We start from the raw sequence: 15,861 nt of genomic DNA on the forward strand, positions 1-15,861 counted from the left end.
CTGCTCTTTTTCATTCAATATCACCATTAATCATGTTATCATTGAACAAAATTCAATGTTTTGCACGCTGAGATAAGCATACGTGTTGCCTGATGAAATGATATTTGCACACAGATCATTGTAGTGAACATCAAGTTGATTAGTTTATGGGACATAACATGTTTTTTTGCCATATTTAGTGATGTATAAATGCTGGAAAAGCCCATCCTATAGTTTATATCTCACTGCACTGAGAAGGGGAGACACCTAAACTTTAGTCTCCTAAATTTATGCCATATCTTTTGCCTCTTTTCTCAACTTGGTACCCGCTTAAAGCTCAATGCATTCATTAGATATATGGTTTATTCCAAATAGACATGCAGTGTATAGATAGATACATACTTCCCGTTCAAATAGAAGCATACACGCAAAGTCAGCCAGTGCACCTTTGAAATAAGCATCACATTTGTTAATGGCAGGATTATAAGGAGCCACAGTGAGTGTTTAAGTCTTCTCCTATGCTGTATGCGCTATACTCTGCATTCCTACTGTAAAATTATTCTGTAACTCTCACCATATGTTGTTCTCCCTTGTGTTTTACCTCCGTGGTGAACAGAAAAACTGCAGGTACAGTGTGGAAAATGTAAAAATTGGGGCCGTGACCGTGTATGTGTATGACTGTGGGTGTGTGGGATGGTTAAGAGATAACTGTAGCACAGTGGGATCTGACAGTGGAGATAAAATGATGAGGGGAACTGCCAAGTCCCACCAGCACCATGGCGAGCAGCAGGGCAATCTGGGAAAGGCAAACAAGAACAGCATGCGGCTCAGATGTGTCCTCACGTACTCTTTTTGCTCGTTCCAAACTGTGGGAGGAGGCAGACAAATGTGAGGGATAGGAGTCCAACGAGGAAGGAGAGAAATCTTGAGTGCAAGAGCACAAGTTTATGTGAGTATCTTACAGCTGGAGAACATTAGAGATCAGAGCGAGGTCTGAGAGGATTTCAATGGGAAACACTGAATCACAAAGTTGCACGAAAGCTTCTTCGCATCAATCTCTCATTGTCGTTTGAGTTTGAAAAATTGCTCATCTTTTACATTTAAAAACACACTTCTGAGAAATCCCTCCCACTTAATCATAACTTATATTTCCACTGGCACTGCAGAGCATCCATCACATGGACACAGAGAGACCACAGGTTATCTATCACAGCTCCTCGTACAATCAATGTGTCTCCAAACCCCTGCGAACGTGAGCAGATGCTCTCCCTGAGTGAGAACAAGAGTCTGCGAAGAAGTTAGAAAGAGGAAATGAATGTTGGGATTTTTTTTCATGTCCTCACTCTCTTCAACTCATGCAAAAACACCCTCACCCTCCCCTGTGTTATGCTCAGCCTTGATAGGATACCGTATAGGCTCATCCATCAGAGCTCACCCATCAGAAGGTGTGATATGACGACGCTTAGTCTGGGTCCAAGAACCTGCCAAATCCTGGATTCATCTGCCACAAAGGAGTTCAGTCTGTGAAATGTAAGAAAACAGTGAACAAAATCTAAAACAACTTCCCAGAACTTTTTTAAAAATAAAAAAAACATTTTGGCCACCTAATTGAAAAAAGGTAACAGAGAGGGATTCAGTCTAAAAATATAAACACAGTTGTGTAACCTTGTCTCTCTGACATTGCCATGATGTGTCTGATGTGTTAAAAACAACAAAAACTACTGATTTTGCTTAAAAAGCAGAAAAAACTCACATTTGAGAATCTGCAACACAGTAAAATTGGACATTTTTAGCCGTGCAGTGGAAATGACGCCAACATCAATCTCTTTGACAGTCCACCTCCTTGATCCACAGTAAAATATCTCAACAAATATTGAACAAATTGTAAAGCAATTTGGTTCATATATTCACCACAGGATGAAATACCATAACTTTGGCGATCACCATCCAGTTAACGTTTTACTTTGTCCAATACTTTAGTTTATAACCAAATACCTAATACCATAATTAACGATATTCCCATCACCCAGAATTCCCACATTTCATGGCAGCTTATCCAAGTGTTGTTGGGGCATTTCAATCAGAACAGTTTTATCTCACTAGAGGCTCAAGAGGCTGCTCAAGGAGATTTATTGACGATACAAGGTAGTGATGAACAGTATGAATACGGGTACAAATGAAGGAGAAAGGATACTCCAGACACTAGTGGAGTTGATGAGGGTTGAAGAGAAAGCTAAGAACAGAAAGATGAAGAGCAGGCGTCTGATGAATGCAGTGAGGGCTGCTGAATGAGGAGGCGATCGGCGGATTGTGGATGTAACTGGAGGTGGAGGAGGGTCACGTTGATGTGCTCGAAACGACAGCTGACATGGCAGAGGGAGAGGGACAGTTTTAAACTCTTCCAGCTACGAAATCACGAAGGTTAGATGTTTGATTGGTCAAGGTTGAAAAAAACTCCCGCCATCTGCTGAAGAGTCAGAGTCAGAAGCAGGAAGACAGTGAGAGAGGGAGGGAGAGAGAGAGAGAGAGTGGACATGATGAGTGATATGACTGGCCAATCTTTGTGGTTGAACTTAGGCAAAGCTTCATTTCACTCAAAACCACCACAACGTCCACGTCATGGGGGCGCTAGAGGAAAAGACAGGGGATCAGCAAAGGATTCATCCTCTGAGAACTATGAATGTCTGTTGAACAGTACAGAGAAGAGAATATGTTGAGCATTTGTGTATAATGCTGTGTGTGCATGTGTGGATGTTTGTACGAGTGGCGCTGAAATCTGTGTTTATTGATTCTTATGGAGTAAGGAGTGTGATCTATGTGGTGGGGAGAAATATATAATGTTACCATTATCATTAAAAATGACAGTAATAAAAACAACAACATCAAGAAGAATGTTATAATGATCGTTGTATACATTAGAATAGGATGTAAGAATATTTGGCTCAATGATGTGCATGTACATGTGATTTCTATCAGATTAAAACTGTTATTGGTATATATGTCTATTAGATTTCTATTGATCCACTAGTTCACAGAAATACTGTAATTACATGGTTCTTATAGACGCAGGCAGAGGAGGGTGCACACAAGAGGGTGTTCACAACAGCCTAAATGTTGTTGTCCAAGGTTTAATTGCACTCTAATAGGCAGAGTCTCGTTACTGAGGCTGCTGGAAGCCTAATTGGAGGAGATGAGTGTTTGCCAGACTCTTACCCTTTGGCATAAACAGGGGAAAAAACATGACTGATGCACCAAGATGTTTTTTCAGAGATCCATGCCCTGGCTCAGAGGCCTGGCCCCCTCATTATCTACCCCTGCACAGAGGCTTCCTCCTGGGCTTGGACCCGCTGATGAATCCCCTCTCTGTGTGCGGTTAGGAGGAGCTGGCTGCCATGCAAATGCTGATGGCAGCAGCTCGTCTTTTCTGCACACACACACACACACACACACACACACACATACACGCACGCACACAGACGCTGGATCCTTATTAGCAATTACAACGCCAGAGGGCCTATTTATACACATCTGCTGAAATGGGGCGCTGCAGTGGAAGCAGATACATCCAGCAGCAATAATCAACTCCAGCCGAGTCCTGGTAAATGAGATGAGAGGGAGGTGGGGAGTAGTGTAAGGAGAGAAGGAGGGAATACAAAAACAAAGGAGGAATTAGGTTGAGAGGGATCGAAGGAAGGAATTAAGGAGTTGAACAGGAAAATGGATGATGGGAAGGAGTGTCTGAGACAGCCAATGCATATTCAGTTAAAGAAACAAGGACCAGATTTCTGGACAGTAACGCCACACTGGTCATCTCCTGCAAATGAAGGTGTGCTGGAGCCTCTGGATTGATACGTTCAGCCTGACACCGACAGGACGCTGGCGGCTGCTCCACAGGGCTGAAGGTGCTCCCTGAGATACCATTTGTCCAGACATGAGGTTGTGCGGAGCGTGAATTTTATTTTGGGCCTGAGATGATGACAGGAGGCGGTTGGGTTACAGCAGGGGAAAGCATGAAGATGTTAATAAAAACTGTAAAATCAAATATCGTTATGGTGGTGTGGTTTGATGCCATTTTTATGATAAATGAGTTTGTTATCGATCCTCTCATCTAACTCTTATAAGGATATTTCCCAAAAGGTTGAGCAAGTTCTTGGCTTGTGTCCCCTAAAAGCAAAACAATATGTACTCCCAGGTTTATTATGTCTGTGAGTCTTCAGCAGTGTAATTCCCATCACAAATTATTTCCATTAAATATTCTTTAAAGGCGGAAAAGGCAAGAACTATCTACGTATTATATGAATTATTAGAGAAAAGTTTTTAAAAGTAACACAATTTCATATATTTCTTATCCTATTAATCATCTTATGACCCTTTAGATTTATGCTGTGGCCCTTTTAAGAGGGCACCATTGCAGTATCCCTTTCAGGCATTGAAGTAATTGTGTGTTTTGATATAGAAAATTATAAACTTAGGCTGAATTACAACCATCACAACCACACTGATGTTAAAAAAAGTGAAGGAATGACTCTGACACATGTTGTAATAATTGTTTTTGAATCGTTTTACAGGATAGTCTTTAAGTAAGTGAAAAGTATACAGTGGATTATTTGTTCACATCTTTTTTTAATGCTTTTTAAGAGTGGAAACTCTGAGGACCACGTGTTCACAGACTGCTGACTGTACAGGCTGTTTTGACAGAGAAACTTTATTATTTTGACTTTAAAAAGTTCAATCGTGAAGGAAAGACAGATGTTCCAAATAATATTAGCATGTTGGCAGAAGCATGTGTGTGTTCGTTGGTCCGTATTAAAAGCGGTCGGCCTGATTTTATGACTTCCATGGTTTAACACATCTGATACAGTTTAAAGCATTACTGTTATGCTCAAAGATATGAAGTATTCTTCCTTTTTTCCACTCGTCATGGGTATTTGAGTCTTAGATCCATCCCTATTTAAAGCCTCTATGTTATAAAGTATTTAGTGATTCTGATGCAAAAAGTTCTTGGCTTTTACTTACGTGACATTTTCAATGCAGGACTTTTATGTGTGATGGAGTACTTTTACAGTTCGATATTAATGCTTTTTCAGTCTACCACCGTACACCTTCTTTTTAAAACTACCACTAGGAGGCATCAAAGTCAGAAAGTGTCAAATCCTACAGAGAAGAGGTTTAAACAGAAGAGGAAATTGTGGTTTATGGGAAAACTAGGAGTCATTTATACTCCTTGTAATTTGTTTTATTCTGTGGTGGAAAAAGTACTATAAAAAAAAAGTAAAAGTAGCAATACCACTGTATCAATAAAAGACTCCAAGTACAAAAAGTACAAAACTATAAGAAATTAAAGTTAAAATTTAAAATTTAGTTATATTGTCTATAAGGGTGAGGCTAATTTTAATTGCTTGATATACAGCGTGGTAGCTTAATCTGATTTAATGCACCCTAATCTATTTCTTGATAATATTCTGTATTACAGTAATGATCTAAATCTGTTAAGTAACTATTAAGTAAATTCATCAAGTAAATTTAGTGCAGTAAAAACCACAGTATTTGCCTCTGAGATGTGACTGAAGTTCCTTGAGATTGTACTCACGTATGATTCTTGTTACTTTCCACCACTGGTTTTATTCATTGTTGTTTGTCTGACCTGATTTTAATTTCTTTTATAATAAACTAGATAATTATGTACTCAGTGGCTTGCTGGTTGATTACTTCAATGTCACAACAAAAATAGATCTTGAAATTAATCTTAATCATTTTTCTTATGTGCGTTATTTTACTCTGCCCTCTCAAAATGTAAAATAAAGTGAATTAAGCTAAACTTAAGCTCATTTACAGCCTGACGTCCACACCCGTCCTTATCTTACTTAGACTTAACAGTCCACTGGACTGCTTCAATTAATCTATTTCTTAAGCTGAATAATTATGCCCACCCAGTTCTGCATGTATTCATGAGTTATGATAGCTGTGCTATAACTTTCGTGCTTATTTCCTGCCTTTAATAAGTTTATGCGTTAAATTTTACAGGTTTATGACTGAGGGCCTGTGATTCACGCTGACACAGCAGGTCTTCATTGGCTTCCCTCTCCTCCTCCTTGACAGACAAAAGGAAACCGGTAACACTTCACTTTAAGTGTGCTGTAAGTCAACATAATTGCTTTATAAATGTGCTTTCTGCCTGCATGATGCTTTTATTATGATCATGTCAGGAAATGATCCTCAGCTTAATGCATTAGGCCTCGACATCACGACTCAACTATGTGCTGTGAGCTTTGCAGGAGCCAGGAATGTATTTGGTGCATAAAATTGCTTCTCCACGTCAAACTGTGTGAACTTGACTAATGCTGCAGGTTTCACACAAACATCCGGATGCATCACCATGACAACAAAGATATTGGTATTTCCTGTGCGAAAAAAGCTCCAGAGATATTTGCATTCTTCATATGAGAGCTGTTATTATCAGAGGAGGAATCTGACCACACCATGTCAAAACAGTGAAACCGTACACATCTCTCCCTTTGAGCAGAGAATATTCAGACAGGGAGCATCAACCCCCTCAGGCCTGATATTTTCACCTATCACAAGGACATTTCCTACTTTGTGGTATCATTCTTCCATGTAGAAACAAGGCTAAATCAACTATTATCACGTTTACAAAGCGTCCCATTGTCACCTTGCTGTGTGGCAGCGTGTCCTAGACACTTTATCAGAGTTTATTGTCATGTTAGCAGTTTTCTCCTGCTGATAATTGAATTTTAAGTTTCCCAAACACTTAAACACACTCCGTCCTGAAGGTCTGTTCTCTTGTGATGTTGAAAATGAAAATATTCTGTTTCAAAAATAGAAATTCAAGTATGTAAACTTCACAGCCAAGAAACACCAAGGACCAAAAAGCTCAATACAAGAGGAATACTGTTCGTTTATTTCCAAGGATCATTAACAGGGGAAGATGCTCATTTTAACAGTAACTAAGGGGACAAGTTAATTAACTTCCCCATTTTTGGTTGTTCACATGTAGATCTACATTTTATGCTCATATTCTTTTAATTTTAAAGTCCTTTTAACAGTTTGGTCATTGTATTTTAATTGAATAGACCCTTTTCTACCTTAAAGTCTCCGTTTTGTAGGATGATTCAAAACTGAGATATAGTCAAGTTCTTAAACAGTCATAGAATAATCAGTAGATATCAGATGACATGATGAAAAGATGCAGGCTGAAGCCACAACATAGCATTTGAAAAAGAAAAAGCACGAACAAGCTACATGTGTATTTCATTTCACAGCCAATTTAAAGAAGAAGCTGAAAAATTCTTCACTGCCAAACATCCTCTGCATGTTTTCATGAGTTGCCACAGTGTCTGTGGCCTTGGTCGAGATTTTTCCCGTGACAGTGAGTGTCTTTGTTGCAGAGAGAAGGGTGACAGCCAGACGGACGGGCACACTGGCCGTCTGTTGGGTCTTGTTTGTGTCTGTTGCCGTAGAAACTGTCAGGCTGCGATGGCAGAGGCACGGTGGAGGTGGCGGCTGCTACGTGATTCATGGACAGTCAGGGCGGTCGGGCAGAGCAAAAGTTTTGGCAACGGAGCCCAAAAGAACCAAAGAGGAAGCATCTGGTGGGTCTGCAAAGACTCATGTCGTCCTCAGCCGCTCCGGATGCTACCCACAATGCACCAACATGGGCAGGATTGAGGTTTTGATTCCTCTAAACCTGTAATATGTTTTGTGCAGCATGGACCAAATTAAACATTAACAGCACTGACGTTACAGGTTTATTCCTTGGAAACCTTGGAAATATTTAGCAAAACACCACAAGGTCTATTTAGTAGTCTTTTGGAGCTTTCAATCAATTCACACAATCTTCATCACCACATGTCCACTTGTCACGGAACCATAGATGTTAAAATTTCCGTTTGTTTTGAGCACTGCTTCCAGGGACAAGAATAAACTGAACAGTCTCCATCTGAACCAGAACCTGTGTGTGTGAATGTGAACTGCCTCAAGTTAATGATGAGCTCTTTTTATTTAGTGTGAAGTTGACAAAAACAGGAGGTTAACTTAGTGCTTATTTTAGAGTAACGAGACGGGTTATTAACAACATTTTTACTTGAGCTATTAATCTGCATTTATTGTATGGGGCTATTTTGGTTTAGTTTACCCTGATGCAGTTTTGGTTTTAAGATTAAATTGCTTAAATTCTTATCACTGAGTGACATGACATCCTGTGGATTGGTGTGATTTCATTAATGAATAAAAAATGTTTTTTTAAATACCAATTACCTTGAGTGTGATCATCCCCTCACTCATTTCTGTCTCTCCTAATAGTTGCTGTTTTTTACATTCTTACACATTTATTGATAGCCAACAGCAGCGAGACAACAGGAAATTAAGTGGGAAAAGTTGGAAAACATCCAATAAAGGTACAGCTGGACACAAACTGTGGACGCCTTGACCCCTAATACCTCTTACACCTACATCATACTTAAAATAAGTGAAACAAATCTTTAAAAAAAAGAACTTTCGATCTCAGTGGATGAAAATACCTCAGAAAAATTTAAATTTGAACAAGTACAAATCCATCAGAGATGGATGGACAACTCCATCTTCTGAAGAAGATCATGTGATATAACTAAAAGCTCCAGAACATGGACCACGCAGTGAGATTTCTTTCCCATTTAGTATTACACTATATTGCTTATGGTTAAGCGAAAAACTTTTATTCTCCTCTATGTTGAAAAAGTTTCATAGTTGTTGAAGAATTTGTGAGTGAAAGTGAGTGTACCGCTCCACAAAATATATATATAAATATATATATATATATATGGTCACCATATAAATAATGCAGTTTTGACCCAGCAAAATGTATGTTATCCACAGTTACATGACAATACCGAAATATCATCATCTGTCATTTCATTTAATCTACTGTGATAACGTATAAAAGAGTTTGTAGCCATTCAACATAAGAGAACCACACAAAGTGAGTGGACACATTAGTAGCAAATGCAAATGATTTCAATGCCGTCAGCACCTCTAATTCATGTGTTCAGAGACTCAAATTAAAAACAAAGAGTGACACAAATTTAAAAAGAGTTTAATGAGAATGTCCACAGGACGAGACTAGAGGACAACCACTTCCTTACTATATCATGGAAATCATCTTCAGAAAATAGAGACCAAAAACACGCAATAAAAACACGTGCACAAAATGCTTCTTCTGAATGAGAACACAGTTTGTTTGCTGGTTTTTATTGGGACTTGTGAGCATGCTGGCTTCTTCGATCTATTTTCCAGGAAACATTTTTATTGCGGGGGCCTGAACCTGATGATGAAGCAGAGAAAACACACATCAGCCAGTGCAAAGTACAAGAATGCATTTGCTTAGCATCAAGGTCTGTGTTTAACTTAACAAATGACATGATAATGCCAGAGATAAACAAATGATGGATGGTGCATGTGCGCACAATACCTGCTTATTTATATTGGTGGCTCTCGGCTCCACCGCGTCCAAATCCTGAGAGGACAGAGAAAGGAAGCCTTACTTATCATCGCTCACACACAGCAGTGAGTTCAACGGAATGGTACCAATTATGAAATGACTGGTTTATCGAGTGTTTGACCCAATCAGGTGACAGTATTTGCTTTCATGGGACCATTTGAAGCCTCAACACAATCAGCTACAAGCACAAGCTAAGCTCTCGCAGCTTAGCTTGTGCTTGTAGCTGATTGGGTGACGCTATCACGGCTGATGTTTAGCTAAAAGTTTAGATGTTGCTTCCATAAGGTGTCAGTGAGCTCATTCATTGTGTAAAAGGATTATTTGTGAAGAACATGTTTACCTTTAGGTCCAAACATTGCACTGTAGCAGGGGTTGTTACAATATGGCTTGCCATCATGCTGTAAGAAGCAGAGTTGTATCAGCACAGATGTATAAAAAATTACAAAAACATAAAAATAGGAAGTTAATGAGCATTGATATAATATAGAATTGATATAATACTGTTTAGTCTTGTAGAGGCTTCTCATCTCTACATTAACTGCACATTATTCTCCAAGGGAATATTGTGTCTCTCCTCTTTTAGGTAACTTTTTTTGTGAATATTGCATTTTGTTTTATTATTTGTCAAAACATCAGACATGCATATCATCATTGCATCAACTGTACAATTAAAGACAGTGAAATAAAAAGCTTTAATGCCGTATCCCTGTTTTAATTGTTCAATTATCTCTTGTTTTATGAGTCCAAATAAAAGGTTCATATCAGATTCCCTGTTTATCTCCTCTTGTAAACCTGCAGAATATTTTTGATGAATCATCTTGGATTCAGGGCCTATACGTAAGTCAATCTAATCAAATATGATTTGTGGCAATATGCCTACCCTCCCATCATGTCGGACTAAAGTTAGCCTCATGAGTCATAGTAGCAGGCAGAGTATTTAGTACTTTTAATATGCAGTTGTCAATTTCTATTAATTTTCTTTAATAACCATCCAGTTTAGTGCCTGAAACTTGCAACACTCTACCCATGAATGAAGAACAAATCATTTAGGCAGTAATAGCTAAGTAAGAAATTAGTTTTAGTTCTTTGAATGTCAATGTTTGAGGCTTGAATATGAATTTTTGTAGAAAGTTGAACATTAATACTGTAAAATTGATAACAGAGATACGATGAAACTGTCTTAAATCCCAAAAAGTGTGTGCATTATTAAAGATTACAGGATATTGTTGTGTGTATGTATGTATGTATGTATGTATGTATTTCCTCTGTCTCACCTCTGCATGTGAGCCTGGTGACAGCGTCTTGCTGCATTTCTCACACTTCAGACATGGCCTGTGCCAGTCCTTGCCCAGCGATGTCACCCTCTCAGCTGCCAACACACCAAAAAAATCCTCAAAATTAATAACTACAAGCTTGAGTTTCCACCACAAAGAGAGCTCCTGTAGTCTGCAGAGGAGATGGAAATGTCACAGGGTCACACATGGGTCAAGTCTGTAGGTCAGTTAGTGAGTCTCAGGCCAAAGCGTGAGCTCAATAGCGCTAAAATATTAGACCAACAAGATCATGTCTTTGGAGATAACTTCCAGAACATTGCTTGGGCGTGGTACTTGATGGGAAAAGAGGACTGAGTGTCCCTAAGGAATCTGTCCTCCTCCTGCCTCATAAACTCTGATAAAGACCGTCTTTATCTGCAGGGCTGATCTGCACAAACACCCACCAGGAGGGCCGTAAAAGTGGGGAGGAAGTTTCACATTTTTAATGGAGGACCTGGACAAGAGTTCAGATGACTTTTGAGACCTGTGACATGCTTATGAGTGTGACGCTGGCCGAGAATATGCAAAGACGAAAAACTAACTGAGCGAAAGCATTGAAACTGCAAGTCAAAGAGGGCAAGCACAGGAAATGTTGAAAATAGAGAAGTGCTTACATGAAGTGAGGCGGTTTCTACGAAGTATATGTTGTAACTGAGGAGCACAAAACATCTGCAGATTTTGTGAAAGCATCAAAGAAAGTCAGGACGGGCAGCAGATGTGTTAGACAAATGATTTCAGGTGAAGCTACTGGTCTACAAACCGCCCCCCAATATTAGGACATGACATAGTTCCTACCTAAAAATAGCCTGATGCTGCATGAGATTATGCAACAGGCAGCGGAAACAGAGAAAGTGCTCCCAGGCGAGGTCAGCGTCTCTAGCCAGTGGCATGAAAACATTTCAGCGAAAAGTGTTGGGGTTTGGAACGAAAGCCTGACCCAAAATAATTACTGTAGTTAGCTTTAAATAACAAAGTCATGGACTGAACAAACAGTGGCCTCTTGCCTGTCCAAACAGTAACGGAGTAATGGAGGGGAGTCTCACAATTAAAGCAGAGCCCAGAGTCCATCCCAATCAGCTGCAGAGACGGCCGTGTATGCTGTTTTACTCTTGATTGTATACGGATCTGATAAAACACACTTTTGTGCAGAAGCTATTTATTTAACCTGACCGTTTGACAAGAAATGGGGTGCAACAGACAGAAGAATAATCCAATCTGCTCTCTGCATCAACAAGTGCTGACTGGAGCATTGTGGAGACGGTCCAATATACACAAACAGGCACAAACCTGAATGGAAAAACACGCTGTGAGAAAGGCCAACTATTCGCTTCATTCCACCCCAAAAAAGATTCATGGAGAGGTTGCATAACACTTAGCCGAGCTAAAAAAAGAGGCTAAGAATGCAGTCCGAATCATTCAGAGTTGAGTGAATGACCTTAAATGCTGTAGCACCATTTAAGGCGCAAAAATCAAGTTAGGATTAAAATTTTAAAGGAGCAGTTAGGAAATATTATCCCTCTGGCCAACATTTAGATGAGAAGATCAATACCACTCCCAAATATGCAAAGGTAGACACAGGTGCAGCGTAGCTTTGCATAAAGGCAGGAAACAGGGGGAAACAGCTAGTCCAGAGGAAATGCATATCCTCCTACCACAACCTCTAAAGCTCTCTAATTAAAAATGTTATATCTAATTCTGTATATACAACATAAAACATGTTATTTAGTTAGTTAAGCTTATTTAAAGGCAGTGATCCTGCAGTGAGCGCCTGCAGAGTGTGTTAATTTATTTTCTTTTTATTGTCTTTTGGTTTTTGTGTGTATCTGGAACTAGATCACGTTCTCCCTCATCATTCAGTGGAGCAGCGGTAGCCTGATTGTTTCCATCTGAGAGCTTAGAAACATTAAGACAGATGAGCAGCACAAGAGAAGGGGGTGGGGGGTGTGGAGGGGGTTGGAGCAGCGAGGTGTGATGGAGGCCATCGCAGACTGCAGAGTGCAGGGATGAGACAAGGGGAAAGTTTGTAGGGGAAGTTTGATGCAGACAGTTCAGGACAATGATGAGACTGTGCTCTCGCAGAAGGAATATAAATCTTTCAGGCTACTAGTTTAGAAGAAACAGATTGGTCTGCTTGTTCTGGGCGAAAAAAGATTGGGTTTGCTTGTTTTGGCCAGAAGGGGATGGTTTATCCGTAAAAAGGAAGAATGGGAAGCATGAGTCCCCAGCCTCACGCTAAATTCATCTGACTGACAGTCCAAAGACTTGGCTTTGTATTCCGTATTGGCTGCATCTCTCCGGAGAAGATTTACTCTGCTGCACTACTGAGCTGCAATGTGGTAAATGGATTAAGACACGAATAAAATGGAGCTGTCCCCCTCCTCCCAGGGTGCAGTAACTGCTCCCTGCTTTGATGGTGTCCTCATGAGACAGACCTACAAGATCGCTCTGGGACGACGGATATTTCAGGCCAGAAGAAACCTGCCTCCTCCGCTGCATCATGTCATTATTCATTTAGCTCATCAGTCCACCCAGTTTCTAGAGGGACCACAGATCTTCAACTCCCAAGTAACTTGATGAAAAAAAAAAAAAGAGCCTGGCAGCTAAACAGAGTGAAGAAGTAAGCAGGTAGTCACAAAACTCCAGTGATGAAAAGTGTCTCAGTATATATAATAAAAGCAAATACGTATTATCAGGAAAAAGTACTTTACACGCTCATTGTGCAGAACGGCCCCTGTCAGTGTTGTAGAAGTATATTTTTGGATCTGCATTTTTAGTGTTGAAAATTCTGAGGTACTTTACATGAGTATTTCAAATGTCTGCTTCTTTCTTCGTATACTACAGTAAACTTTTCATTGGGAAATATTGTACTTTTGACTGCACTGCATGTATTTGACAACGACACTTAATGAGTTTTACATACAAAACATGTATGTATATATGTATATATGCATTACTCATCAAACTGCCTTTGTGTACTTTTGACACAAAGCAGTTCAAATCAGCTTCAATACGACCAACTACAACATAAAGTTCATTAGTGGCAGGAGCCATTCTGAACTACAGTGCTTGATACATTCACTTGTTTGACTCACATGTGCATTTTTGTAACGTGGTACGGCGACTTTTATGATTTATGTATGATCTGAATAGTTTTTCCATCACTGTAAAACAACAAAAATCCTAAAATACATAATTCATTATCAATTTTTCAAACAGGTTATTGGATATCTTATTTGAATAATGCATAGATAAAAAAAAATAAAAACGTGCTTGCAGGCATGTGCAGTCTTCCTGTTTCCTCATGTGTGCAGAGCAGAGCTGCAACTTCTCACTAACCAGGAAACATTCTCATGCTAAGAAAAAAAAAAAAAACCTCATTATAGGGAGATTTAAAATGAGGAGAACAAATCTTACCGAAGTAAACTTCCTTCTGGCACTTCGGGCACTTTGGCATGTTGCTGCAGCAGTTTGTGTGACTGTAGAGGAGAGAGAAGAAGAAGCGGCAGGTATCCTGTGGGTGAAGTGTGAGTGCAGCTGGAGCGGCCGTCCCACCTGTCGGCTCTGTCTGACCACGCCTCGCTCTGAAGTGCAGATGTGCGCTCAGTCCTGTATTTATAGCGCCGAGGAAATAGTTCGGCTGAAACTTTTCTCTTTTTTTTTTTTTTTCTGACAGTGGGAGAGGCCTGCGTCGAGGTTGTGTGAGTGCACACAGCATCACGTGGTGGTACTGAAATGAAAGAATTAGGCTAAAGCACTTAAACTAAAGTCCCCTTCTCTTCAGCATTTATAGCAACACACTTCGTTTCACTAATTTCCTTTTTATTGGCATTAGGTGTTGCGACCATTGCAGTAAAAGTTCACTGTTTCCAAGGAGGTTGGTATGATTCAGTGAGGATCAAAAATGTGTAGTAATCAGTTTAGTCTTCTTACTGTGAAATGTGCTACTCTGAGACTTTCTCCTCCACTCAAAAAGATGTTATGGTTATTTTTATTTAACTTGGATGTTTGAGCTTTAACATAGTGAACTCTGTTTCCTCGGTTAGAAGAACCGGCCCCCTTCTGGAGCCAGATTTGGGAGCTGAGCTGGCCCATGAAGGTCTGGTGACCGGGCATCATAGCAACATTTTAATCCTCAGCTTGGTGCTTGAATTTGGTGCCAGTTCTACTGAAGTCTATGGGAGATGCATGTAGTAACACACTAAAACCCAACATATCTAAAATGATTTGACCTTTGATGAAGAAATGCCTCGACCAAAAGAAATAACACAGAGAATAGATAAATGGCCGATTTTTCCAAATGTGCATTTTTATTCAGGCATGATTATAAGCGTACTTTTCAGAGTCAAACTTTAAACTGCGGCACCAACGCACGTTCATCTCCTATACAGAGATGTGATGTGATGACCCATCCTTTTTTAGTTCACAAGGAAACCAACAGCAGATAAATAAATAAATTTGCACACTTGGAAAAATCAGTTAGTGTTCTGTGTTCTGAAGTGTGCTCTTTTATTGGCCGAGGCATCTCTTCATCAAAGGTCAAACCATGTAGACGTGTTTTAGTGTGTTTCTACGTGCATCTCCCATAGACTTCAGCACAACTGACACCAAAGTCTGGCACCAAGAAGATCATGTCATTACTCTTCCTTCTTTTTTAGTTTCCTTTCTTGAAGGTGGGAAATGAATACTATACAATAGACTAAAAATACAATAATGTTTGGTTTCTAAAAGCCATGTTTGAGTCAGCATGGCAACATCACGTAATCAGGTAATCACTGGGATCAATGGATAATCACTTGTTCTTCACAACTCCTGCAGAACACCTCTGTGGAATAAAGAGTAAATTATTAATTCTCTATTTAAAAGCCTTTTCTTTTGTTCTTCTATTCAAGCCCCTTTGGCAATTTAATTTCATACCTTCCCAGAGTTCAATGGAGAGCTGCTGCAGAGCAGTTATATGATATTCTCATACATGATCATAGGGGCAGCTCTCATCTTGTAATTTCACTTCTGTAACATACAGGTGTGTTTGTTTTGTTCATCTTGAATTTCACGATTAAATACACCTAACAAATCTAA

At 39.7% G+C, this 15,861-nt stretch overlaps 1 protein-coding gene across 1 annotated transcript; it reads right to left on the reverse strand.

Moving 5' to 3' along the window:
• Window positions 1-9,051: 9,051 nt before the first annotated feature.
• Window positions 9,052-14,362, reverse strand: crip1 (cysteine-rich protein 1). The gene is made up of 5 exons (XM_070842871.1): window positions 14,200-14,362; window positions 10,747-10,841; window positions 9,813-9,870; window positions 9,443-9,487; window positions 9,052-9,295 (listed from the first exon to the last, which is right to left on the reverse strand). Exons 1-4 carry the CDS (start codon window positions 14,237-14,239, stop codon window positions 9,447-9,449), a joined length of 234 nt encoding a protein of 77 aa, XP_070698972.1. The 5' UTR covers window positions 14,240-14,362; the 3' UTR covers window positions 9,052-9,295; window positions 9,443-9,446.
• Between the last annotated feature and the right edge of the window lie 1,499 nt (window positions 14,363-15,861).

This window comes from Pempheris klunzingeri, chromosome 13, assembly GCF_042242105.1.
Source record: "Pempheris klunzingeri isolate RE-2024b chromosome 13, fPemKlu1.hap1, whole genome shotgun sequence".
Classification (NCBI taxonomy): Eukaryota; Metazoa; Chordata; class Actinopteri; order Acropomatiformes; family Pempheridae; genus Pempheris; species Pempheris klunzingeri.